General features: G+C 53.1%; 2 protein-coding genes and 1 pseudogene across 3 annotated transcripts; 1 reads left to right on the forward strand and 2 right to left on the reverse strand.

Moving 5' to 3' along the window:
• Positions 1 to 28: 28 nt before the first annotated feature.
• TRAPPC6A (trafficking protein particle complex subunit 6A) lies at positions 29 to 9684 on the reverse strand. 2 transcript variants are annotated; one of them, XM_061388620.1, is made up of 6 exons: positions 9356 to 9684; positions 2280 to 2347; positions 2013 to 2130; positions 1424 to 1507; positions 1162 to 1255; positions 29 to 332 (listed from the first exon to the last, which is right to left on the reverse strand). In XM_061388620.1, exons 1-6 carry the CDS (start codon positions 9437 to 9439, stop codon positions 301 to 303), a joined length of 480 nt encoding a protein of 159 aa, XP_061244604.1. In that variant the 5' UTR covers positions 9440 to 9684; the 3' UTR covers positions 29 to 300. The 2 variants fall into 2 exon arrangements, with proteins under 2 accessions (XP_061244604.1, XP_061244602.1); XM_061388618.1 differs by having other exon boundaries at positions 1424 to 1552; positions 9356 to 9625.
• A 182-nt stretch (positions 9685 to 9866) lies between these two features.
• BLOC1S3 (biogenesis of lysosomal organelles complex 1 subunit 3) lies at positions 9867 to 14672 on the forward strand. The gene is made up of 2 exons (XM_061388617.1): positions 9867 to 10035; positions 10503 to 14672. Exon 2 carries the CDS (start codon positions 10511 to 10513, stop codon positions 11111 to 11113), a length of 603 nt encoding a protein of 200 aa, XP_061244601.1. The 5' UTR covers positions 9867 to 10035; positions 10503 to 10510; the 3' UTR covers positions 11114 to 14672.
• Positions 14673 to 16481: 1809 nt separating this feature from the next.
• On the reverse strand, positions 16482 to 16902 carry LOC133230762 (cytochrome b-c1 complex subunit 6, mitochondrial-like; annotated as a pseudogene).
• Between the last annotated feature and the right edge of the window lie 7329 nt (positions 16903 to 24231).

Raw genomic sequence — 24231 nt, forward strand, 5'->3', positions numbered from 1 at the left:
GTGCCCCCCCTCCACTTTCAACTCTGAGTCTGGTTCCACCTACAGAACCTTTATTGAGCGCCTCCCTGTGGAGGGATGTGTGTGATGCAGACCCCCTCCACACCAGCCCCGAATGCCACGGGGACCACCTGGCCCCCAGGACACCCCCACCTCCCTCTGACACCCATCTGTTGGGCATCTGTGACACCCTGCAGCGCGGGGACTCCGGTCTCCCCAGCACCAGCCCCCAGCACAGGCAGCAGCAGGGTTCTCTGGGCCGGGGTGCTGTGAAGCTCATCTGGGAGTGGGACCTGGGGCTCCTCAAAGTTTCTGGATCACCACCTGGAACTTACCTGGAAGAGAAGGGCTGGCCTGAGCTCGAGGCTGGGGCCGGAGGGGAGAGGTGGCACCCCAGCCGCTCTGAGCCGTTCACCCGGGCCCTGCACCCTCAGCCTGGGTGGCCCTGGCTGGACCTTGTTTCCTTGCTGGCCTGAGATGGTGGTGCCCCAGCCCCACCCCCGGCCTGCGCCCCAGGGCTGTGTGGGTGGCTGGGGGCACGATGGGCAGGCAGCAGGTCAGGCATGTAGGTTGTGGGGGAGGGGCCTGGCCCAGTTTCAGTGGCACGTGTGGCTCAGATTGTGCCAGCTCGGGCCCCAGTCCCCCGTGATGCGTGGCCCTGGGGACCGGCAGAGGGGAAGATGCCCGAGGGAAGGGTGCATGGAGGGCTGGTCGCAGGCGGCCCCCAGGGAAGGGTGGGGCCTCGGCTTGTCCGATGGGGGGCACTGCGGGCCAGCGGGACCCCAGGGTCAGGACGACACCCCCTCACACTGGCTGCCTTTGGAGCCCCTCAGCCCAGCACCCCGCCTTCACCCAGGTGACTCCTATTGTGTCCACCTGGGTTCTCGCACTGGGAAGTGTTGGAAACCACTAGCCCAGGTCCTTGTCGTTGGCTCTCCCCTCCAGGCTGGCACGCCCGGGGAGGCAGTCTAGGAGGACATCGGGGGCAGGGCCATGGATGGGCTGCACCTGCTGTGTGGCCTGGGCCCGGGACTTCAGCTCTCTGGGCCATAGATTCCCATCTGCAGTGGGGTTGGGCGGCCCAGCCCCACCTCTGCGGCCCCTGGGAGCAGGGTGGGCCCCCTGGCACACTAGAAGGATGGGAACCCCCCCACCCCAACTCACAGGCGGGCAGGGCTGCCACGGAGGCGGTGACCAGGCTCTTGACGCCCAGGGTGCTGAGGGTGCCACGCAGGAGGCCGCAGGTGAAGGCCAGGAACTGGGGGCGGGGGACACGGGTCACCGTGGGTGGAGCAGGGGGAGGCCAACACCCCGGGGCCACGCGGGCTTGAGGGTTCACAGCGGGGTGGAGTGGGTCCACCTCCCTCTCCCAGGGTCCTGGGCTTGGGAAGAGGCCTCCACCCCGGGCCAGAGTCCTGCCTGGTACCTTGGGCGCTTCCTCCAGGTACTGCAGACCCGAGGCCATCCGAACAAGGAGGGGGAAGCTGTTGTCCTGCAGGACGTAGGTCCCCTGGGGACAGAGGAGGGTGCCAGGGAGCCGGAGTGGCGCCTGTACCTTCGTGGTGGGGGGGGAGGGGAGGCAAGGGCCCAGCGCTGCCACCCTGAGGTCCAGAAGGACCCTTCCCTCAAAACGGCTGCGGTCGGTCTTGGGCCATCCTTCGGGGCTGTATGAGGACCCGTGGGCCCTCCGACCAGGGCCTGGTGTCCTCCCCTCCATGCCCCTGCTGCGCAACTTCCAGGGTGCCCGATGGGGAGAAGATACAGCCCAGGCCATCAGGCCACCAGCCGGGCCCAGCGTGGGCACCTAATGGGAACGAGGCTCAGGTGCAGACAAGCTGCGTCAGGCCGAGGCACGGCCACCAGCCACGAGGGGCCTGTCCTGGGCCCGGGGGGCCAGTGCTTGTGGGGAGCCCCTGAGCGGGGCTGGGCCTGCTGTGACTGCCCTGAGCCGGGGTCCCCTCCCTGGGCTCCCAGGGCTCTGGCTTCTGCCTGCTGTCTGCCTGGGGGTCACCCACCTGGTGGTTGGTACGGAGGCTGTCCATCTGCTTGTGGAACACAGCCACCCACAGGTCTTTGCACAGGAACTTGAGGATGTCCAGCTCTTCCCTAAAGGTTAGCGTCTCCCGGGGCAGCCTGCGGCAGACACCGTGGGGGCCAAGCTTGGGGAGCCCCGGGGTAAAGAACAGGGAGGAGACCGGCCCGGGATCCTGTGTGGAGCGAGGCACCCTCCCCACCCGTTTGCCCAGGAAGGGACCCCACTGTGGGTCCTGCCCGCCTCTCACCTCTCGCCCAGGGCCTGGCCCACGCGGAAGCCCATGCCCTCCAGGACCAACAGGCTGGTCTTCTGTCCCTAGAAGGCCAGGGAAGGGAGGCTGAGGGGCCCTCGGCCACCTCCAGCCGGGAGCCAGCCGGTGTGGCAGCTGAGGGGGGCTCGTGCGTCCCTGCCGGTGCGGGGAGACAAGACCCGGGATAGAGGGCTTCCTGAGTGGCCCTCAGGCCCCACTCAGCCTCACTCCAGGAAACACGGGGGTCCTGCCCAGGCTCGGCCTCACCCGTTGTCTTTCCTCGCAACTCCCATCATTTCCTGTGCGCACTTTCAGCGTCCGTCCTTAAACGCCCGGTGGGTAGCACTCCCGTCACCCCAGAAACTCCAGGTGACTTGCCTGGGGCGAGCAAGGGGGCGTCAGTGAGGGGGCCGCAGGGGTGGGCCCCCGGACGGGCCAGCAGGCGGGCGAAACGTCAACTGTGATTAGGAGGCCTTACATATGAGCCGAGACTCCTGGGAGGGACCTTCAGGGGCTCAGGGGAGGCAGGGGTGGCCGAGTGGCCTTCTGGGGGGCCAGGTCAGGGTCCCGCGGTGGGGGTGCTGAGGCGTGGAGACCGAGCGGCAGGAGGCGCACTTGGTGTCTGTCCACGTGTCCTGGAGCGCAGACCGCGTGGCTGGAGGAGAGCCGACCTGTGTACGTTGCCGATCTGTGTGACCCAGAGAGAGCTGAGCGGCCCCGACTCGGGGCATCAGAAACGCCAAGACGGCGTTAGGGGGGCTGGGCACATACCAGGCCGTGTGAGAAACATGCTGAATGAGCAAAGTGAGGAATCGGGACCTGGGCCTATGCTGTGCCAGCTGCCTTGTGCAGACCCCCTTGTTTAACAGCCCCGGAAGGTAGGTTGTGTTTCACGTCTGGAGACCGGGGCACAGAGGGGTTAGGTCAGACCTCCCAGGGGCACCTTTGGACCTGAGCAGGTCTGGCTCCTGCATGTTGGTGGCTGACAGGCAGGTGATCAGGGCAGCACTCGCAGCTGCCCGTGCCCCAGAGAAGTGGCAAGGGCTGAGGTTGGCCGAGGGGAGGTGCCAGGAGTGGGTGGGAGCCGGAGCAGAGGTGCCCCGCGTGATGGCCCCGTCCTCTGCTGGGCCACGCGACACCCAGACCGTGGCCCACCATTCCGCCTTCCTCCTGTGGGAACCGGGCCTGGGGAAGGACACAGCTTCCTGCCCGTGACACCGGCGTGTGCTATCTGGTGTCCTCGGCACGACAGGGCTGGCCGCGGGGGCGGGGGCAGGCTGACTCGATGACTAAGGTGGTCGAGGTCTGAGCTCGGGTGTGAGGGGCAGAGAGGGGAACACATGCCTGGTGGCTGGGTCCAGGGTCCGGATCCTTACCAGCTGTGGGCCTGGGGCAGTGGCCAGCTGCCCTGTGCCTCAGTTTCCTCCCGTGTAAAACGAGGACCTTCCCAGGGCCCTTGTGAGGATTAAAGGAGTGGGTAAGTGCAAGCCAAGAACCCCGAGTCGGGCTCGGGAAGCGGTACTGTCATTTGCGGCCTCTGCACCTGTCAGCCTGCTGAGAAGCTGGGGATGGCAAGAGGGAAGGAAAAGCCCACGAAGGAGGGGCTCTGTTCTGTGGGCGGACGAATCTCAGCACCTGGTCCCCTGCCCGGCCCTCGACAGGCCTCTGCCACTCTTGCACCACCTCCCTGCTCAGGGGAGCTCCTGGAGGGGGCCGGTTGGGCTCTGTTTTGACCAAGTGCACCTGTGTTCCCAGGACTCCCCCATTCATCCCGCGGTCACTTCCTAGCTCCCCTCCAGGAGCTCGCACACCGTGCCTAGTGGGGATGACAAGGTGGGGGCCCAGTCTCCCAGGGGCGGGTGACTGGCAGCTCGCAACACAGCTGCTGTTGCTGTTGACCCCATGGCCCTCGAGAGAGGCCAGGTGAATATCTGCTACACTGCAGAGACTGGGGATGGGAGGGAGAGGGGGCATAAAGCAAGCAGCGCAGAGGAGAGGCAGTGGGGAGGGGGGCGGGGAGGAAGTTGACAGGGGGTGGGTTTTGGGGGAGGGGAGGGCGGCAGAGCTGGCACACCCCAGGCCCTGCAAAAGCTCCCCTGACACTAGGGGGTCATCACTGCTACGGAGGGAGGGCGAGGGGCCTCTCCCATCCTGTCCTGAGCCTCTGGAGCCCAGCCCAGAGCCAGTGCATTTCTGGGCTTCCCGCATCTGGTTTACACAAGAGCCCACGGAGAGGAACTGAGATGATGGGAGAAGCGGGGCAGGGGGACCCCCTCAGAGAAGGCTTATTTAGTGTGGGCACCAAGGGCACCCATGAGCAGCACGGGTGCTCGGAGAAAGGGACGAGCCGACAAAGGAACATGCATAAAAATGAACGTGGTGACCAAAACAAATCTCTTTGCAAGGGAGCGAAAAAGAGAGAACTCTGGAAAATCGCTAAAACTTCACAGATTGTTAAGGGAAAAAAAAAGAAAAGAAAAGCTGACACGTGGAAAGAGACCCAGAAAGTCTACGACTCCTCTGAGTGCCACAGATGGAACAACAACAGGAGAAGAAACGATGAAAGAGGAAAACGTGCTCAGCTGTGCTCGGCTAAAGGCAGATTCAGGCATCCAGACTGAGGGCCACAGAGCTCCGAGCAGGAGGAACGCGAAACAAGGAAACCACACTGCCTCCCCCGTGCCATCCTGGACTGCTGGGTGGGGGGGCTGCGTGCCGGGCCCCTCAGTTATTTGTGAGGATCAACCCCCACCGGTGGAGACACTCTGCTGGCCCAGGGTGCGGCAGCCCAGGTCCTGCCTCAAGCACAGGGAGAAGGGATGACTTCTGGTTTCCCCAGCGTCAATGGCCCCAGAAGACGCAAAAGAAGTATGGTGAGGGGACTTCCCTGGTGGTCCGGTGGCTAAGACTCTGAGCTCCCAGTGCGGGGGATCCGGGTTCAATCCCTATCAGGGAACTAGATCCCACATGCCACAACCAAGGATCCCGTGTGCAGCAGCTAAAAGACGGAAGATTCGGCGTGCTGCAATTAAGACTCGGTGTGGCCAAAGAAATAAATTTTTTTTTTCCTTAAGAAAAGGAAGTGTGGAGAGTGACCAGGTGAGAGCACACCTCCCAATCTGTCACTCGCCTTCTCCCCCATCATCCACCAGGTAGTCTCCAGGACAACCGCAGATCCCACCTTCTCCGCTGACACTCGGGGAGCTCGCCCAGTCCCCGTCTGTCTGTGCTCTGGACTCCTCCCCTGCCCAGTCTCTATCCCATCTCACCCACGTGGCCAGGGAGGACCTCCAAAGAAGTAAATCTGAGCCCAGCAACCTCAGTTTAAACCTTCTACGGCCCCTGCCACCCTCAGGACAGAGCCCCAGTTGGCTCACAGAGGCCCCACTGCTGGCTCTGTGGCCTCAGAGGCACCACGCCCCGATGCCATGCACTTTTCCAGGAAGCAGGTGGTTTCCCAGGCTCCGGCCTGAGGACAAGGACTGTATCTGATGGCTGCTCCACCCCCACCCCCCGCCCAGGCCCTCCAGAGAGAAGGGGCTGGCTGAGTGCCCAGTTGGCTTCGGTGGACAAGGGCCCAGCCCACACGGCTGTTCCCAGGCCTCCAGAGAACAGCTCATTCCCACGCAGGCTTCACTCCTCTGCTCACAGGTTCCCCTTATCGTCAAAGCTCCTGAGATGGACAAACCACAGCCGCCTCCTCTTCCTCCTCCTCCCCTGCCTCTTCCTCCCGGAACTTTTCCAGCTCAGATAACAAAGGGCCTTAGACCTTCCTGTTCCTCCAGCCAGCCTTCCACTCAAGCCATAACCCTCCAGGAGAATCCATTCAACAGCTACAAATAACCAGGCAGGACGTGGAGATCAAAAAGCCCTAAACAATGACTGTGGCTCCTGAGCGCCTGGCGCCGGGGACAGAGATGAACCAGCCACGATTGCTTTCCTCAAGGGGCTCCAGGGCTGGTGGGGCTGCTGCCACAGACAAGCTCTGACCCGGATGCCCGAGTCCTGATTTTGCCTCTGATCCCGGAAAAGCCCTTCCTGTCTGGTGCCCCAGTCCCTCTCCTGTAAAATGGGATAATAACGTCAACCCTGGAGGGCTGTTCTGAGAACTAAATCAGAGAAAGCACTGTGCTGAAGCCATGAGAAGTACCCAAGAGGCAGACAGGACACTTGCTGGACCAAAAAGAAGGAGCAGAGAAGGGAGGGGCCAGGGGCAAAAGAGAAAAGACTGCGGGAAAGCCAGGCAGCTGCCCACAATGAGCAGCTGAGGAACAGGGTTTGCCAGCTTCAAGGAATGTGGGGAGATGGTGGTCCTCACTCTGGCTGCACACGGGAACCACCCAGGAGCTCTGAGGTCCAATGTCCGGGCCACCTCCCAGCCCAGCTCTGCCGGAATCCCTGGTGCAGGGACCCCAGCACTGGGGCTGCGGAGGCAGCCGGACAGAGAGCCATTGCCAAAGATCGTGGGCACACTTGCACTCTGAAAATCCTGTGCTGAGCAAAGCTGAGTAACCGCGTGCCCCTACACTTGCTTGGCCACATCAAAATCCTCCCAAGAGTGTCAGGGAAAATGCTGAAACAGGTGAGAGTTCATAGCACAGGTTTTGGGAGTGAGAGGCCCAGTTACATTCCTGACTCTGCCACTTGACAGCAAAGACTCCATCCATCAAAGCGTCTGTTCCTCGCCAACAAAGCGGGGAGGATCATGCTGACCTCCGTGGGTTGTTAGGCGGATCAAATGAAATCAGGAAGGTGAGGCCCCTGCAGGCACCTGGTGGGCGTTCCTATTGGCCACAATACTAAGTGAACCCAGTCCCCACCCTCACCCTCCACGGCACAGGGGCTGCGCTCACTTCTTCAACAGATCCACACTGGGATTTCCCTGGTGGTCCAGTGGTAAAGAATCCGCCCGTCAGTATAGGGGGCACAGGTTAGATCCCTGGTCCTGGGAGGTTTCACACACCGTGGGGCAGCTAAGCCCCTGCACCACCTCTACTGAGCCCATGTGCCACAAACACTGGGGCCTGCACACTCCAGAGCCCACGCTCCACAAGAGAAGCCACACCAGTGAGAAGCACCGCAACTAGAGTAGCCCCTGCTCACTGCAACTGGAGAAAGCCCAAGTGCACCAACAAAGACGCAGCACAGCCAAAACCAACCAAATATAAATTTGAAAATATATACATCCATTCTGAGGACCTACTCTATGGTCATCAACGCAGAGCTGGTCCCTGCCCACAGTGCAAAGCACGAGGCCTGGCAGAGGAGACGGCGGTAACTAAAGGATCATAATTCAGGTTCATATGGTGGTGTGGGGAATGTGCAAACGGAACAGAGATACCCCCACTTCCACTGAGGGCTTCCCTGAGGAAGGGACATTTGAACTGAAGGATTAATAGGTGTCAATGTAGTATCGACGTGGCAGGTAAAATAAGCTGGAAGGTGAAGAAGGGGGCTGTTATGGAGCGGAGAGGAGGGAACCCACACTGCAACAGGGAGGGGACAGATGGGAACTCTATTTAGACAGTGGAACAGGCTGGGCCTGGCCGATGGCTGGAGGTGAGGGAGTAAAGGTGGTTATTGCAGACCCTTGGGTTCCTTGTTTGAATGCCAGGATGGATGGGGTGCTGGGACACTGCAACCCTCTCCCTGGCACACAGGCCAGCGCGCATTCCCTCTCCCAAGTGTTATCATTCTCATAGCATTGCCCCAAGGTACAGTGTAGATGCATTTATCTGATTTGTCTGTTTCCCCCACTACAACATAAGCTCCAGAAGGCAAGGGTTTTGCACGGTTTGCTGAGTAATCTCCAGCCCCTACAGCAAGGCCTGGCACCTTGCATGTTTTAATAGTTAAGAGTTTGTTGACTCTATGTTGGGATGATAACAAGCAACAGCCTTGTTAGGGCTCCTGGATTGGGAAGGAAACATACATCAATAAAAATGTCTTGCGTATTGATGATGATGACAGAATAATAATGAAAGAAGTGGGCATAGCACCCACTTATTAAGCATCTGCTTTCGCCCTCACCCTTTCTTTTTAGTACCAGATTTTAAAACAGAGCTCCATGTTTTGAGGGCTGATTATGTGTTAGACATGGAAGTAAGTGCTTTAAAGTCTGAGCATTTTTCCTAAGGACCAACTTTCAAAATTCCAAGCACGCTCTAAGGCCTCCTCTTGCCTGGAATGTTCTTCCCCACTACTTATCCCCAGGGCTTGCTTCTTCCCTTCTTTTCCTCAGAAAGGCTTCCTCCACTATCCACCACTCCATCCCTGTCCCTGATTCTACTTAAGTTTTGTTTATAGCACTTCTTACTAGCAGGTGGCACATTTGTTGCTATTTTTATTGTTTGCGTGGGTGCCCTGCTCAGTTGTGTTCAACCCTTTGTGACCCCAGTCTGATAAGCTCCTCTGTCCATGGTATTTTCCCTGCAAGAATACTGGAGTGGGTTGCCATTTCCTCCTCCAGGGGATCTTCCCGATCCAGGGATCCAACCTACGTCTCCTACAGTGGCAGGCGGATTCGTTACCACTGAGTCACCTGGGAAGCCCATTGCTGGTGTAAATTCCCTACTAAAAGGTTAAGCTTTGTGAGGACAAGGAAACAAGTACCTGGGGAACAGTAAGTGCTCAGTAAATTTGTTGAATGAATGTCTCACCGAGTCTTAGGTGCTGTTACGATCCCATTTTACAAGGGAGTAAACTGAGGCACGCAGAGCGAATCACTGGCTCTCACACCCAGGGTGAGTGGCGCAGGCGGGACTTAACCCGGGCAGTAAGTCCTCAATATATACCAAGCAATCGTAATTACTACCCTCTTACTCTGTGTCAGGTTTTGAGCTAGGAGCTTGTCCCCGAGCTGTCTCGCACAGTTCTGGGAGTAACCCGCGAGGCCAGCCCTGTCCGGACTCGGCTTCGCAGAGGCGGAAGCCCGCAGTAGAGGTCTCCCCACGATCAGGGGCTGGGCGGGTATTCGTCCCGGGCCGCTGCCGCGCCCTCCGCGCCTCCCGGGGGCCTCGACTGGCTTTTCAGCCACGGCCCGTGGCTCCTCCCTACCAGGACCCGGCGCTCACCCCGGGGCCGGGGTCTGGATCTTGAGCCCACAGCTCCGCTACCATCTCGGTGTGCAGAAACTCGAACAGTGCCGGGTCCGCCATGCGCGGGTCTCAGTCGCCTAACAACCGCTCAGCGTCTCGTGTTCTCATTGGCCCAGTTGGGCAAGCCCCGTCTCCTGCTTCTTAAGTGCGGCCCACCCACTCCTGCTTCCATTGGTGTTTCAGGCTAGCCCCGCCTTCCTTTCCTGGGCTCTAGGGGTGCGCGCGTAAACCCGGGAGTCTAGGGGGAGGGCCTGCTTTGTCCGTAATGGCCGCACGGTACAAGCACCTCCGCCCTTCCCGCTGTTTCTTCACCGTTTCCGGGTCCTCGAGGGTTTCCATTAGTCCAGTCTCTGGTTACACGTGACAGCTCGTCTTTTAGACTCTCTATTTGTCCACTCTTCTCGCAGCACAACCCGGAAGCGCCAGCCCAACCGCTTTCCTATTGGCCGTGCCCTTATTCACGTGGCTCTTTACAGAAGCCCCAACATCTGGTCTGGAGGGCTTTCTTCCTGTTTGGTAGCCGGGCGGCCAGGTGATAGGCCGCCAACACCCGCCCAACTTTCTCCCCTATTGGTTGGGGCTGCCGCGCTCCTCGGTAAAGACGCCGCACTTCGGATAGGTAGAGGATCCCGCAGGCTCGGAGCTCTGGTGACCCGGTACGGTCTTCGGTGATAACGCTCGCCCCCCCCGCCCCTTGTGCATCCTCCCCCAAGTCCAGTTGGACTGTTACCCTTTCTGTGATGGAGGCCCTGGTTCCCGAGCGGTTCAGAAACCCGTGTGCTTCCTAATCCGTCACAGGTTAAGAGGACAGTGTGGAGGGTGTGGTCTCTGCTAGGAAGCAAAATCAGGAAGAGTTGAGTTTAGGATTCCGGGACCTCGTGTCTCAGAGTCTTGATCGAGCTGGTGGCCCTCAGTTTTCCCATCAGTACACTGAAGAGTCACAGTCCAGTAGTTCCTACCATCATTAGGGATGATGGGCTCAGTTTGCAGAAACTGAAGCCCAGGCAGGCAGTGACCCCAGATTGTTAAGATAGTGGAGGGGGTGAGAATCCAGAAACTGCGGCTTTTAACCACTGAAGGGCGCCCGCCTCTCATATCATCCTTTCCCGCGTCTTCTCCCTAGCTCGCGCCATGGAGTCTCAGAGTCGTCGGCGGAGGCCGCTGCGGAGGCCTGAGACTTTGGTGCAGGGGGAAGCGGCCGAGTCGGACTCGGATCTCTCTGCGTCCTCGTCGGAGGAGGAGGAGCTGTACCTGGGCCCCTCGGGCCCAACGCGCGGCCGCCCCACGGGACTGCGAGTGGCTGGGGAGGCCGCGGAGACCGACTCAGACCCCGAGCCGGAGCCGAAGGCTGCGCCGCGGGACCTGCCTCCGCTCGTGGTCCAGCGGGAGACGGCCGGGGAGGCCTGGGCGGAGGAGGAGGCCCCGGCGCCCGCCCCTGCGCGCTCGCTGCTGCAGCTCCGGCTGGCTGAGAGCCAGGCACGGCTGGACCACGACGTAGCGGCCGCGGTGAGCGGCGTGTACCGCCGCGCGGGCCGTGATGTGGCCGCCCTAGCCGGTAGGCTGGCGGCTGCCCAGGCAGCGGGATTAGCCGCAGCCCACAGCGTGCGTCTGGCGAGGGGGGACCTCTGCGCGCTGGCGGAGCGTCTGGACATCGTGGCCAGCTGCCGCCTGCTGCCCGACATCCGCGGTGTGCCGGGGACGGAGCCTGAACAAGACCCCGGACCGAGAGCCTAGCCGTGACCCACTGTCTCCACTGACTGTGCCCTGGGGGTAGGCCTTGCGGCCTCTTGACCTGGCTCTCTGCTCTGTTTAGCCACCCACCCATCTTGCTGTCACCCTCAGGGATAACCTCGCCCCTGGATAATGCTGTGTTTATGTATGTGTGTGTGTGTGTGTGTTATGCGTGTGAGTGTGTGTGTGTGTGTGTGTGGCCCTGCTGGACCTTAGCTCTGGTTCCTCCCCCTGGGCTTGGCCTTTGCTTCCTGGTTCAGAGCTTGTGTCTGAACTTGACTCCAGCTCCGGGGTACCTAGCTGCCCTTTAATCTGTCTCCCTCTTAAGGGCTCATGGAGCCTCATCTTTCTTTTCTCTCTGCCTTCCTCAGTTTGGTTTCTGTTCACAGGAGCTGGGCCTGCTTCTTTCTCCCCAGGGGAGCCCCAGAATCCAGTTGAATGTCAATTCCCTGATGTCTCCCTTTACTCCCTTGGCTCTGTCTCTCCTCTTGCCCCACTTCTGGAATTTTGTCCCTCTAATCTGGACCCTTTTTCTGCTCCCCAGGCTTGGCCTTGATTCCATCTCCGCCTTCTGGTCCTTGCTCTGCCACCTCTTGGCTGCTTCTCCTTGGGCTTAGCCCTACCCTCTTGGCCTGCTCTTGTTTCCTGTGTCCAGCTCTACCCTTAGTTTTGGTGCTGCTGCTCTTTGCTCCTCCCATTCTGTGTAAACTACCTGCTTACTTCTGGGCTCCAGGGATCCCCTATGATTTTCTTCATCAGGTCCAAGATGAGGCTCCCTCCTGACCCAAGGAGGTCCCCCTCCGAGCTGTCCAGGCCCAACGTGGCATCTCCTCAGGCCCAAATTGGTGTCTCCTTCCCACCCCCCAGGCCAAGATTATGCCTTCTGCCCGAGCTCCAGGTATGAGCTCTAGGCCTCGGCCTGACTCACTAGGCTGAGAGTGCCCCCAGCAGGCACTGAGGGCCCGGTACAGACTCACCCGGAACATTATGTGCAATATGACAGCACTTTGCAGATAAGGACCACATGTAGTTTGTTTGTTCACTATGTTCCGCGGATGCTATTGGATGCTAAACTGCTTGGATTTCTGGGTTTGCTCCTTCTGTCTCCTCCTCCTCACTGCTCCCTCTTCTCCCAGCCCCAACCCCTCAGTCCCATTCATATGCATTGCCTTCCCCCACTCTCTTATCCCAACCTGAGCTGAGATCTGAGCTCCCAGGATGAAGTGCTGAGGAAGAGCACTGTATGGCAAACTCATTAAAACTCAAGGCATTCACTGATACGATCAGTTCCTCTTATCTCCCCATCTAAGCTGGGGGGCAGGTCAGTTGGCATTTCTGCTGCAAATGTGAGTCCTAAGAAAGAGATCCTTCCCACCTGGCCAATTGAAAGTGGACCTGTAGCTAGGAAACTGGGGCCCCAGGTTTTTTCACCCTGGTTCTGCACTTGTGTTTTGTTCATTCACCACACATTTACTGAGCTCTTGTTCTGTGCCTGTCCTGAGCCAAGCATTGGGGATGCCCCACCCAGGCTGGGTCCTCTCAGCTGACAGTCCACTGGGGAAGACAGACATGAAAATATTATTGTATAAGTGGATAGTCTTAACTGTAATTTATACTTTGACTATAATTTTTTTGGCATTGTGGTTAGTGCCCTAAAGAAATGCAGGAGTTTTGTGAGCGTGTAACTGAAACCTGTCAGACTTTGTTTGAAGGATGGTTAGATGGCTTCTGCGAGGAAGTGATGAGTGAGTTTGAGGTGTAAAAAAAACCCTGAAGATGTAAAAAGATGAAATGTGGGGTGGAAAATTGTGAGCAGCAGGAGCAGCATATGCAAAGGCCCTGAGTCAGAAGACGGCATATCGTATTTAACAACAGAAGAGGGTGATATCTTCTAGCCTGTACCTGGAATGGGGAGACCAGGGGAGATGGGGGTGGTGAGGACTGTGCTAGCGGGGGGCCAGACAAAGCTGGACTTTTAAACCAAGTGAAATCCTTGGTCTTTATTGAGCAGCCAACAAGTAGAGAATGATGCCATCTGGTAAATGTGTTTTGTGAAGGAGCCTCAGGCTGGTGCTTCTGCAGTGTGGTTGCTTCTGAAAAATACCCAGAAATACTGGTTTCGAAATTAAACATCCTTTTAAATGTACAGCTGAGCTCAGAGCATGGGAAATCTGTACCCAAATTGCACACCGCAGTTGTCCTGAGTATTTGCCAATACCAGATACTCAAAGCCTTGGTTGTTTTTTTTTAAATAACATATTGAAGTATAGTTGATTGACAGCGTTGTGATCATTTCTGCTGTATAGCAAAGTGATTCAGTTGTTTTTGTTGTTCAGTCGCTCAGTCATGTGACCCCATGGACTGCATGCAGCACACCGGGCTTCCCTGCCTTTTGCTATTTCCCAGAGTTTGCTCAAACTCATGTCCGTTGAGTGGATATACGTTCTTTTTCATGTTTGTTTCTATTATGGTTTATCAGAGGATATTGAATATAGTTCCCTGTGCTATACAGCCGGACCTTGTTGTTTATTCTATATACAATAGTTTGCATCTGCTGACCCCAAACTCCCAGTCCTTCGCCTCCCACCCTCTTGGCAACTACAAGTCTGTTCTCCATGTCTTTGAGTCTACTCTGTTTTGTAAGTTTGTTTGTGTCCTGTTTGAGATTCCACATGTGAGTGATATCATATAGTATTTATTTTTCTGTGTGACTTACTTCACTTAGTATGATCATTTTTAGTTCCAGCCAGTTTTCTGCAGATGGCATTTCGTTCTTTGTTATGGCTGAGTAATCTTCTATTGTAGGCATATGTCGCATCTTCTTCACCCACCCCCTGTCAGTGGGCATTTTGGTTGTCTTCACGTCTTGGTTGCTGTAAGTACTATGAACATTGGGGTGCACATGTCTTTTTGAATTATAGTTTTGTCTGGATATATGCCCAGGAATGGGATTGCAGAATCATATAAAACCTTGGATTTTAACATCTGCTGGACCTTGGGCCAGGCGGTTTGGAGACAAGCAGAGGCCCCTGCATAAAACTTAGTCCCTTGAAGAGCTACGTCTTCAATGAAAGAATGTGGTAGAAAAAAAACCCTGAGTGATACCATTGAGGCACACTTAGGGAGCTTGTCCATTTTGGCTTGGGCTGTGCGTAAAGGGACTGTTTCCTCAGGGAATTCATAACTACAGGCCTTTCTTCAGGCCTGATTAGGGTTTGGGTTTACCCTTGTAGAGCAGTCCGGGAAACCAGAAATGAACTGAAAGTAGGCTGCAGCCAGGGGAGACACCCTCAGCTGGCCTCGTGCGGAATTACAGCAGATGAATGCAGACCAAGCAAGCTCACAGCTGAAACATGCCAGGCGCACCTGATGGCAAAGTGATGAACTAGTGCAGGCTGCTGGCTCCTTTCCCCAACTTCAGCCTCGGAGAAACTGGAAGAAAGAACAAAATCAGGATCTGAGGAGTAGAAAAATGTTGAGAAGTCTTCAGGGACAAAGAGAGTTCTGGTTCTGGCATAGTATACTGGTACTTATTTCTTTGTAATAAATGACCGAAAACTTAGTGGCTGGAAACAACTGTTTTATTATGCCCCAGATTCTGTGGGTCAGGAATTCCAGCAAGGCTCAACTGGAAAATTCTTTGGATCCTTGGAGTAATGACTGAGGTGACTCAGTGTTCAGCTGGCAAGTGGGTTGGCACAGAGGATCCCATGTGATTTCACTCAGTGCCTGGACTACGCTTACTCAAAGATTAGGCTTGCTGACTGAAGTGTCTATCAGCGGCCTTCTCATATGGCTCAAGCTTCCTTCTAACATGGCAGCCCCTAAGTAATCAGATTCCTTACATGGCAGCTCAGGTCCAAATGTATTTCAGTTTTTTTACTTAAAACTTTTTTGGCCACACCATGCAGCATGTGGGATCTTGGTTCCCAACCAGGGATCAAACCCATGCCCCCTGCATTGAAAGCACGGAGTTTTAACCATGGACTGCCAGAGAAGTCCCCAAGTATATTTCAGTGGACAAAGTAGAAGCACTCGGGAATGTTTTCTCAGTTACTAGCTAGTCGCTAAGTCCAGCCAAGGTTCAAAGGCAGGAGTGGAGGGGAAGGAGACTTGGACCTTTGATGAATGAGTGTCCGCATTTGTGGGTCTATTTTGAAATCACTACAGGTAGATTGGGGAGTGGATTGTGAAAGAGGCTCTTGACTGTTTTGGTCCCTCTCTTTGATGTTGCCTTGGATAAATGATTGAGACAACAGCAGCAGCCACGAAGACCCTCTGGGGAGGGTGAGGTCACATCAGGGGTGTTCCAGATTCCGATTTTATTTAATGGGTTATAAGATATTCCTCGCATTGCTTTGATGCTCAAATTGTGTCCAGTGTGACCAATAGGATCTCTTTTCGAGCTGGCTTCTGTGTCCTGTGGACATTTCTCCATCATTATTTGAATACTTTCTTGCTGACCAGCACGAGATGATCTAGGCACACCTTGTATTTTTCTCTGCCTCAACCTTGGAATCAGCCATCTGTGCATGGGTCCCTGGTTCCTTTTAGTGGGAAATGGTGTTTAGAAGCCAACATGTGGGTGCTGGGTTGCTACTCCCAGGCCCTCTCAATGCACAAACCTAAAACAAAAACAAAGCAAGCAAACAAAACTACGTAACCCCTGTGCCATACACACATCTTAAAATTGGTTTTACTTTTAGAGCAGTTCACTACAAAATTGAGTAGAAAGTACAGAGAATTCCCATATGCCCCCACCCCTGCCCCTCACAGCCTCCCCACTATCAATATCCCACACTTGAGTGGTACATTTGTTACAGCTGATGAACCTACATCAACATCATTACCACCCAAAGTCTGTATGTTAGAGTTCACACTTGTTAATACATTCTATTGCGCGTGCTTAGTTGAGTCTTGACTCTGTGAGCTTATGGAGCATAGCCCGCCAGGTTCCTCTGTCCATGGACTTCTCCAGGCAAGAATACCAGAATGGGTTGCCAATTCCGTGTCCTACAGGTTTGGACAAATGTATAAGTGATAGTTATCTACCAGTAGACTGTCTATACGGAATAGTTTAGTTTCCCTGACCTAAAATTAATCCTGTGTGCACTGTCTCTTCCTTCTTCCCGTCCCCCAACCCCTTGGCAACAACTGATCTTTTTAATGTCTCCACAGTTTTGCTTTTTCTGGAATATCATATAGTTGGAATCTTACAGTATGTAGCCTTTTCAGATGGGCTTCTTTTGCTTAGTAATATTTAAGTTTCCTCCATGTCTTTTTGTGGCTGGATAGCTCATTCCTTTTTTTTGTTTTTTGGCTGATCACTGGACTTTATTAAGGTGCAGTCCCTGATAATTACACAGAAGCTACTTGCCTAAGCCGAAATCCTTGAGGTTCACGAACTTAGTTACACAGATAAATGGCATGTTGATAGGAAATATCCCCATGCCCAGGTGATGAAGGCTGGGGTGAATGAATCTGCACACTCATTTTAAGCCATTAAAACAGTTTGTGGGCCACACAGTGGTCCCTTGTGTGCCAGAAGTCGAAGAGCTCCTCTGCAGTGGTGTTTCTGTGACCTGGAGGATACATGCTCATCACAGCGTTCTGGCTGCTCCCGAGCCTTTACACATTTCTCCAGCTGCTCGCATTGCTCTCTCACTGTTGTTAGGGGATCCACTAATTCCTCCCCCTCTTCCTCTTCCCTGGGCTCTCCAGACCCGGCCAGCATCCTTTCTTCATCCTCTAGCCCCATGTCCGGCTGTGTTTCTGGACTCAACATAAGCAGCAACAGCCTAGTTCATTTCTTTTTAGCGCTGAATAATATCCTATTATCCGGAGGTACCACAGTTTGTTTATCCATGCATCTGCTCTAGGACATCTTGGCTGCCTCCAAATTTTAGCCGTTATGAATTTAAAGCCGCTCATTTGTGTGCAGGTTTTTGTGTTGATACACATTTCAGCTCCTTTGGGTAAATACCAAGGAGCATGATTGTTGGCACACATCGTTTGTATTTCTTTCTGTTCCACTCGGGCATCATGGGTTAGGACTTTTCAAGGGCAAAATCCTACAGACCTAGAAAGCATGGAGGACGATGCCACGTGTACTTGGAAAGATGAGAAGCACAGAGATGAGTGAAAAGATCTTAGCAGTCCTGAGAAAAATGATCTAGAAGAGACTGACAGTTGAGAACCAAGCAATTGAAGCAGCAGAATTCCCTCAAACTGCAGGAACTGTTTGAAACAGCTACTGGGAAGGCAAAAATAAGTTGATTGAAAGTCTGCCTAAGCAGCAGCCAGATCCCTGATAGCCTCTCCTAAATGCAAATGAGGCAGCCACAGCTCTTGTGTTCTGGAAACAGTCTAGGGGTTCATTCTGGGAGTGGAGGTGGTGGGAAAATACAAGAATATTTGTCCTAGATGGGGTGTGGTCAGTCCGTTCTGAAAACAGGACTGAAAAAATGAATGTACACTGTTTCTCTACCTCACCTAAAGCATAAAAGTGAAGATACAGAAATGTAAGCTTCCAGGACTTCCCTGGTGGTCCAGTGGTTAAGGCTCTGGCCAATGCAGGGGGCATGGATGGGTTTGATCCCTGGTCTGGGAACTAAGATCCCACATGTCTTGGGACACAGCCAGGAGATAAAATTTAAAACATTTTAGAGGGGACCCGCCACCATCTCAGGTCTCTCAGCCTCACTATGGCCCACAGGAGGGAGCTGACACCTGGGTCCTCTAATCCTTATGGAGAACCAGCCTTGTATTTCTGGGAGATAACCTGGAAACAAGCAGGAAACGCAGCCTTCAAAACAGTGCTGCCTCCTAGCTCCACAGTGGGATTATCCAGAAAGCCCCTAACGGAGGTCGCATCCCTCTCCTTCCACACCTCCTCGCATCACCAGGCTGAAGTCACCCGCACCTCCTCCACAGAAGCCGTACAATGTACTTCTCTGACCCCAAACCACCAGTCTTCGAGGGATTGCAGTGTGACTCCGTTTCCTTGGCGTATTCATAAAATAGTTCACTCAGTGAAGACAGTGAAGATTATTGACGACGCTACCCTGCTTCTGATGTCCTGCACCAGGAAGTGGTGTTTTGTTTTGTTTTTTAAAAAGTCTTATGATGTAATCAGTGAAATTTCACCTGAATTTGGATGGATTGTGGGACATGACCAACATCAGGCTGTAGACCTCTAAGATTGAAGGCCCCGGGCTGGGTGGTGGTGAACTCACCAAAGCAAATAACACCTGTGAGGTGGTCCTGCAGCAGCCAGTCAGCGCTCTCTTCTCATGACACTCCGTCCTTGCTGTATAACTTTGAATTCATATAAATCCTTTAAGGTGCCAGTACAGTTTTCCTCTCATTTTCTGTTAAATTTTTTTTAAGAGAAAAAAGAAATGTAAGCTTCCTATTAGAGTTGGCTGATACCCTGCCTTGAACTGGGTCAATTTACACACACACACCCCTCCCCGCCATTCCCTCGGGAGTGCCCATTTCCTTCCAGTGGCAAGTACAGCGTCAGCACTGGATTGTATCTTTGCCAATCTGATAGGGGAAAAATGGCACTCAGTGTAGTTTTAAATGGCAGGAAATGAAATTAAAACCACAGCATGACAGCATTTCACGCCCATCAGGTTGGCAGCATTTTAAAAATCTTAACAATACCGATTATTGGTGTGGAAGTGAAGCAACGGAAGTTTTACAAGCTGTGGGTAAGAAATGGACATTGACATGACTGTCTGGGGAGACAGCCAATAGCTGATGATGTACCCATGTCACACCCATCTCATGTTCTGTGTTCATAGAAACACTGGTAACTAAATGCCCATTAACAGGCGAACAAAGATATATGTTTTGGTATACTGATAAAGAATACTATACAGCAGTGAAAATGAATTAACTAAAGACCCCTACAACAAAACATTGGCTTCCCTGGTGGCTCAGTTGGTAAAGAATCCACCTGCAATGCGGGAGACCTGGGTTTGATCCCTGGGTTGGGAAGATCCCCTCGAAGCGGGCATGGCAACCCACGCCAATATCCTTGCCTGGAGAATCCCCATGGCCAGAGGAGCCTGGCAGGCTACAGTCCATAGGGTCTCAAAGAGTTGGACACAAATGAGCGACTAAGCACACAACATCAGAAGACCGGGGCAAACTGTAAAAGAATACATTCAGGAGGTTATCCTTCATCTAAAGTTAAACAACAAGCAAATGACTGGTATGGATTCCTGGGTTTGTAAGTACATGCTCTATAAATTTAAAGGAAAGTGGGAGCAATAAAAGATTCCCCAGTTGCTTCCAGTGGGCAAAGAGAAGGGTGTCTGTCACAGGGAGGAGGAGTTGGCAGGTTTCACCTAAGTTGTGACATTTTGCCCTTGAACTGGATGGTCAAGACAGGGTTATTCAGGGCTTCCCTTGTGGTCCAGTGGTTAACAGTCCCCCTTGCAGTGCAGGGGACGTGAGTTCGATCCCTGGCCCAGGAAGATCCCACATGCCGCAGAGCAGCCAAGCCCGTGCACACGACCGCTGAGCCTGAGTGCTGCAGCTACTCAAGTCCACACGTCCCAGAGCCTGTGCTCTGCAACGAAGAGAAGCCGCCAAGATGAGAAGCCCGTGCACCGCAACCAAGAGTAGCCCCTGCTCTCCGCAACTAGAGGGAGCCCGAGCACAGCAGTGAAGACCCAACGCAGCCAATAATAATTTTTTTTTTAAAAGACAGGCGTGTTTGTTTTCCTTTTTGTTATTTACACATCGTACATATTCCATAAGGGAAATAAGAAATAAAGGTAGGTATGCCGATAGAGAGAATGGCAGGGATAAAGCTCCTGAGGCTGGAGACTGGGATGCTAAGAGCTGAGAGCCGGGGGCACAGGGAGTGAAATGTGATGAAACAGTCAGCAGGGGCCAGACCAGACTGGGGACCCCCTTGAGAACGGTGTTGCTTTCTCCTGAGAACAATGGAGGATCATGGAAAGAATTTAAGCATGTAGGTTACACAACCAGATTTGCACTTTGAAATGGTTGTATCAGCTACGAGATGAAAAGCAGAGGGAAGCAAAAGTGGGGATGGTAAGCCCAGTCAGGAGTGATGACAAATGGAAATAATAATGGAGTGATCCTAGACTTCCATGGTGGTCCAGTGGTTCAGACTCTGTACTTCCACTGCAGGGGGCATGGGTTCAATCCCTGGTCAGGGAACTAAGATCCGGCAGGCCACATGGTGTGGAAAAATTCATAAATAAAAAAAAAAATAATGGAGTGATCCAAGTTCAGGTGTACAAAAACGGAGTCAATCGGACATTGAGGATCTGGTCTCAAACACCTCTCTGCACCACTTCGAACTTGAACTTGCTTTGAACTGTGCTAACTCCAAGGACGCCACCAGCTGTAGTCAGAACAATACCTGCCAGCTGCAGACTTATCCTCTCAAGGTCTCCCCTTGTAGCTGTGCAACCATTTCAGACGCCAACCAATCCTTCTTAACAAATACTGTTACTTCTTACCAACTCCAATGATAATTCTTCAGAAAAAACTCAAGTAACTGGCTGTTACTTTGCAGTGTTTGCCGTTTCAAGCCTCCCCTCTTTGGTAATACGGAGCTTCCCATGTGGCACTGCTGCTGCTGCTAAGTCGCGTCAGTCGTGTCCGACTCTGTGCGACCCCATAGACGGCAGCCCACCAGGCTCCCCCGTCCCTGGGATTCTCCAGGCAAGAATACTGGAGTGGGTTGCCATTTCCTTCTCCAATGCATGAAAGTGAAAAGTGAAAGTGAAGTCACTCAGTCGTGCCTGACTCTTAGCGACCCCGTGGACCGCAGCCTACCAGGCTCCTCCGTCCATGGGATTTTCCAGGCAAGAGTACGGAAGTGGGTTGCCAGTGCCTTTAGTGGTAAAGAATCCAACTGCCAATGCAGGAGACACAAGAGATTTGGGTTTGATCCCTGGGTGGAGAAGATCCCCTGGAGGAGGGCATGGCAACCCACTCCAGGATTCTTGTCTAGAGAATCCAATGGACCGAGGAGCCTGGTGGGCTACAGTCCATAGGGTTGCAAAGAGTCAGACACAACTGAAGCGACTACATGCAAACATGCATTTTTTTGTTTGTTTTTTTCTAAATATATGCATTTTATTGAAGTATAGTTTCAGGTGTACAGCAAGGTGATCAGTTACACATGTACACATATATTATTTTTAAGATTATTTTCCATTATTAGTTATTACAAGATAGGAAAATAGTGCAAGTGCTTCTTGAATCTGTGTCTCCTGGGCTGAAGTTCTAACAAACCCCCAATAAACACCTTTTTCATTTCAATCAGGATTTTGTTTCTGAAAGCTTTATTAGCAGGAGGTTGGTGTAAGGATCCAGGTGAAGTAAAATGGTGGGTTGGACCACCTTCTGAACTTGCCAGGACAGGGGGTCTGGAGACAAGCTCAATAACTGACTAGGAAATGAGATCAACAGACCTGCTTCTGGGTGACGGAGAGGAGGAGTTGATCAAGGGCAAGTCTGAACTTCCTGGCTTGAGCCCCTGAAGGGGTGGAGGTATAGACAATAATGGTTTCCTATTGTTACTCTATCAAATTACCACAAATTTAGTGGCTTAAGACAACATAAATGTATTATCTTACAGCTGGGGGTCAGAGGTCCTGAAACTGGGGTATCAATAGGACTGCATTCCTCCTGGAGGCTTTAGGGGAGAATCCATCTCCTTGCCTTTCCCAACTTTAAAGGGCTGCCTGCATTCCTTGGGCTTCCCTGGTGGCTCAGACAGTAAAGGATCTGCCTGCAATGTGGGAGACCTGGGTTTGATCCCTGGGTCAGGAAGATTCCCTGGAGAAGGGAATGGCTACCCACTCCAGTATTCATGCCTGCAGAATTCCATGGACAGAGGAGCCTGGTGGGCTACAGTCCATAGGGTGGCAAAGAGTCAGATAGGACTGAGCAACTAACACTTTCACGGCATTCCTTCTTCATGATCACTAACACTTGGCAGAGTCAAATAAATATATATATATATATTTTTTAAAAAGCCCACACATCCTCAGATCATGTGTGCGCACTCTCTGTTGAGGTCATTCCATTGCCCTCACTCTCTGTCAGATCTCCCTTCGCCTCCTTATAAGGGTACATGTGATTGCATTGTGAGCCCATCTGGATAATCAGGATAAACCCCCCACCTCGAGATCATTTAATCACAGTTTCAAAGATTCTTTTTGACATGGAAGGCAACTCTCACAGAATCCAAGGATCAAGACCTACCATATCCCCTTGAATCGAGGAGCTCGGTTAAGGGCACAAGTCTTCTGACAGTAGAGGGGGATCTTAGTAGGGGAAGTTGAGTGTCTTGTCCTTGTTGGAAGGCCTCATGGGATTTGAGCTGGCCCCAGATCTCTGCTTGCTTTAACTGTGGCTAAGTCCTTGACCCGTTCTAGCCCAAGGGAAGAATGAGTGCTGGCTAAGTCCAATTCACTTGCTTTTTTTTTTGGCCCCACCACATGGCATGCAGGGTCTTTAGTTACCTGACCAGGGATTGAACCAGTGCCCCCCTGTAGTGGAAGCCTGGAGTCTTAATCACTGGACCTCCTGGGAAGTCCCCCAGGTTACTTCCTGATTCACAAGTTGGTGGAGGTTAGCGGGTAAAAGCGTGGCCCCTGGAGCCAGCCTGCCTGGGTTCATGTCTGAGCTTTGCTGCCTGTCAGCTGTGTGACTTTGGGAAAATTGCTTAACTTCTCTGTGCATTTCCTTATTGCTGTTATGGACTGACTTGTGTATTCTCAAAATTCATGGACTGAAACCGTAATCCCTAGTACCTCAGAATGTGATGTATTTGGAGATAGAGCTTCTAAAGCTTTTAAAGAGGTGTGTAGGTTAAATGAAGCCATTGGCTGGGTCCTAATCCAATCCAACTGATGTCCACTAAGAATAGGAAATTTGGAACTTCCCTAGTTGTCCAGTGGTTAAGACTCCACTGCAGGGGGTGAGGGTTCGATTCCTAGTCAGGGAAGTTCCGCATGCAGTGAGGTGCGGCCAAAAAGAAAAAGAAAAAGGAGAGGAAATTTGGACAAATAGAAACCTCAGACATGTGCAGAGGAGAGACTATGTGACAACAACTTGAGAAGTGGGCGGTTTGCAAGCCAGGAAGAGAATTTCTCCAGAATTGTGAGAAACACGTCTCATGTCTGAGCAGCCCAGTTGGTGGGATTTTGCTATGGCAGCCGTAGCAAACTAGTATATCTACTAAGTTAGGATAAAACCATTATCCATCTCCTAGGGTTGTTATAAATATATCAGGTGCTGAGCCTACAGATAAGGCTGTCATCCGCTGTGTTCAGTCCTCCAGATGTCCTTGGGGCTCTCGCAGGTGGCACCTGGGTTGCAAGAGAGAACCTTCCAGGTGCATGGGAAGCAGATGCTATAGATGTTAGAAGGCCAGCCTGGGCAGTTATGAGGCACTTCCATCTCACACTATTGGTCAAAGCAAATCTCAAGGCCAGAGTCAGATTCTAATTGGTAAATCCTTGATGAAAGTGAAAGAGGAGAGTGAAAAAGTTGGCTTAAAACTCAACATTCAGAAAACAAAGATCATGGCATCTGGTTCCTTCACTTCATGGAAAATAGATGGGGAAACAGTGGAAACAGTGTCAGACTTTGTTTTTTGGGACTCCAAAATCACTGCAGATGGTGACTGCAGCCATGAAATTAAAGGACGCTTACTCCTTGGAAGGAAAGTTATGACCAACCTAGATAGCATATTCAAAAGCAGAGATATTACTTTGCCAACAAAGGTCCATCTAGTCAAGGCTATTATTTTTCCAGTGGTCATGTATGGATGTGAGAGTTGGACTGTGAAGAAAGCTGAACACCGAAGAATTGATGCTTTTGAACTGTGGTGTTGGAGAAGACTCTTGAGAGTCCCTTGGACCGCAAGGAGATCCAACCAGTCCATTCTAAAGGAGATCAGCCCTGGTATTTCTTTGGAAGGAATGATGCTAAAGCTGAAACTCCAGTACTTTGGCCACCTCATGTGAAGAGTTGACTCATTGGAAAAGACTCTGATGCTGAGAGGGATTGGGGGCAGGAGGAGAAGGGGACGACAGAGGATGAGATGGCTGGATGGC

Source organism: Bos javanicus, chromosome 18, assembly GCF_032452875.1.
Source record: "Bos javanicus breed banteng chromosome 18, ARS-OSU_banteng_1.0, whole genome shotgun sequence".
Classification (NCBI taxonomy): domain Eukaryota; kingdom Metazoa; phylum Chordata; class Mammalia; order Artiodactyla; family Bovidae; genus Bos; species Bos javanicus.

Coding starts and splice junctions, on each gene's coding strand:
- BLOC1S3 (XM_061388617.1), top strand. CDS start 10,511: ATGGAGTCTCAGAGTCGTCGGCGGAGGCCGCTGCGGAGGCCTGAGACT.
- TRAPPC6A (XM_061388618.1), bottom strand. CDS start 9,439: ATGGCGGACCCGGCACTGTTCGAGTTTCTGCACACCGAGATGGTAGCG. Junction 1,553..2,012: donor GCCTCCGTACCAACCACCAG/GTGGGTGACCCC, acceptor CCCACCACGAAG/GTACAGGCGCCACTCCGGCT. Junction 333..1,161: donor CGTGGCAGCCCTGCCCGCCT/GTGAGTTGGGGT, acceptor CTTCTCTTCCAG/GTAAGTTCCAGGTGGTGATC.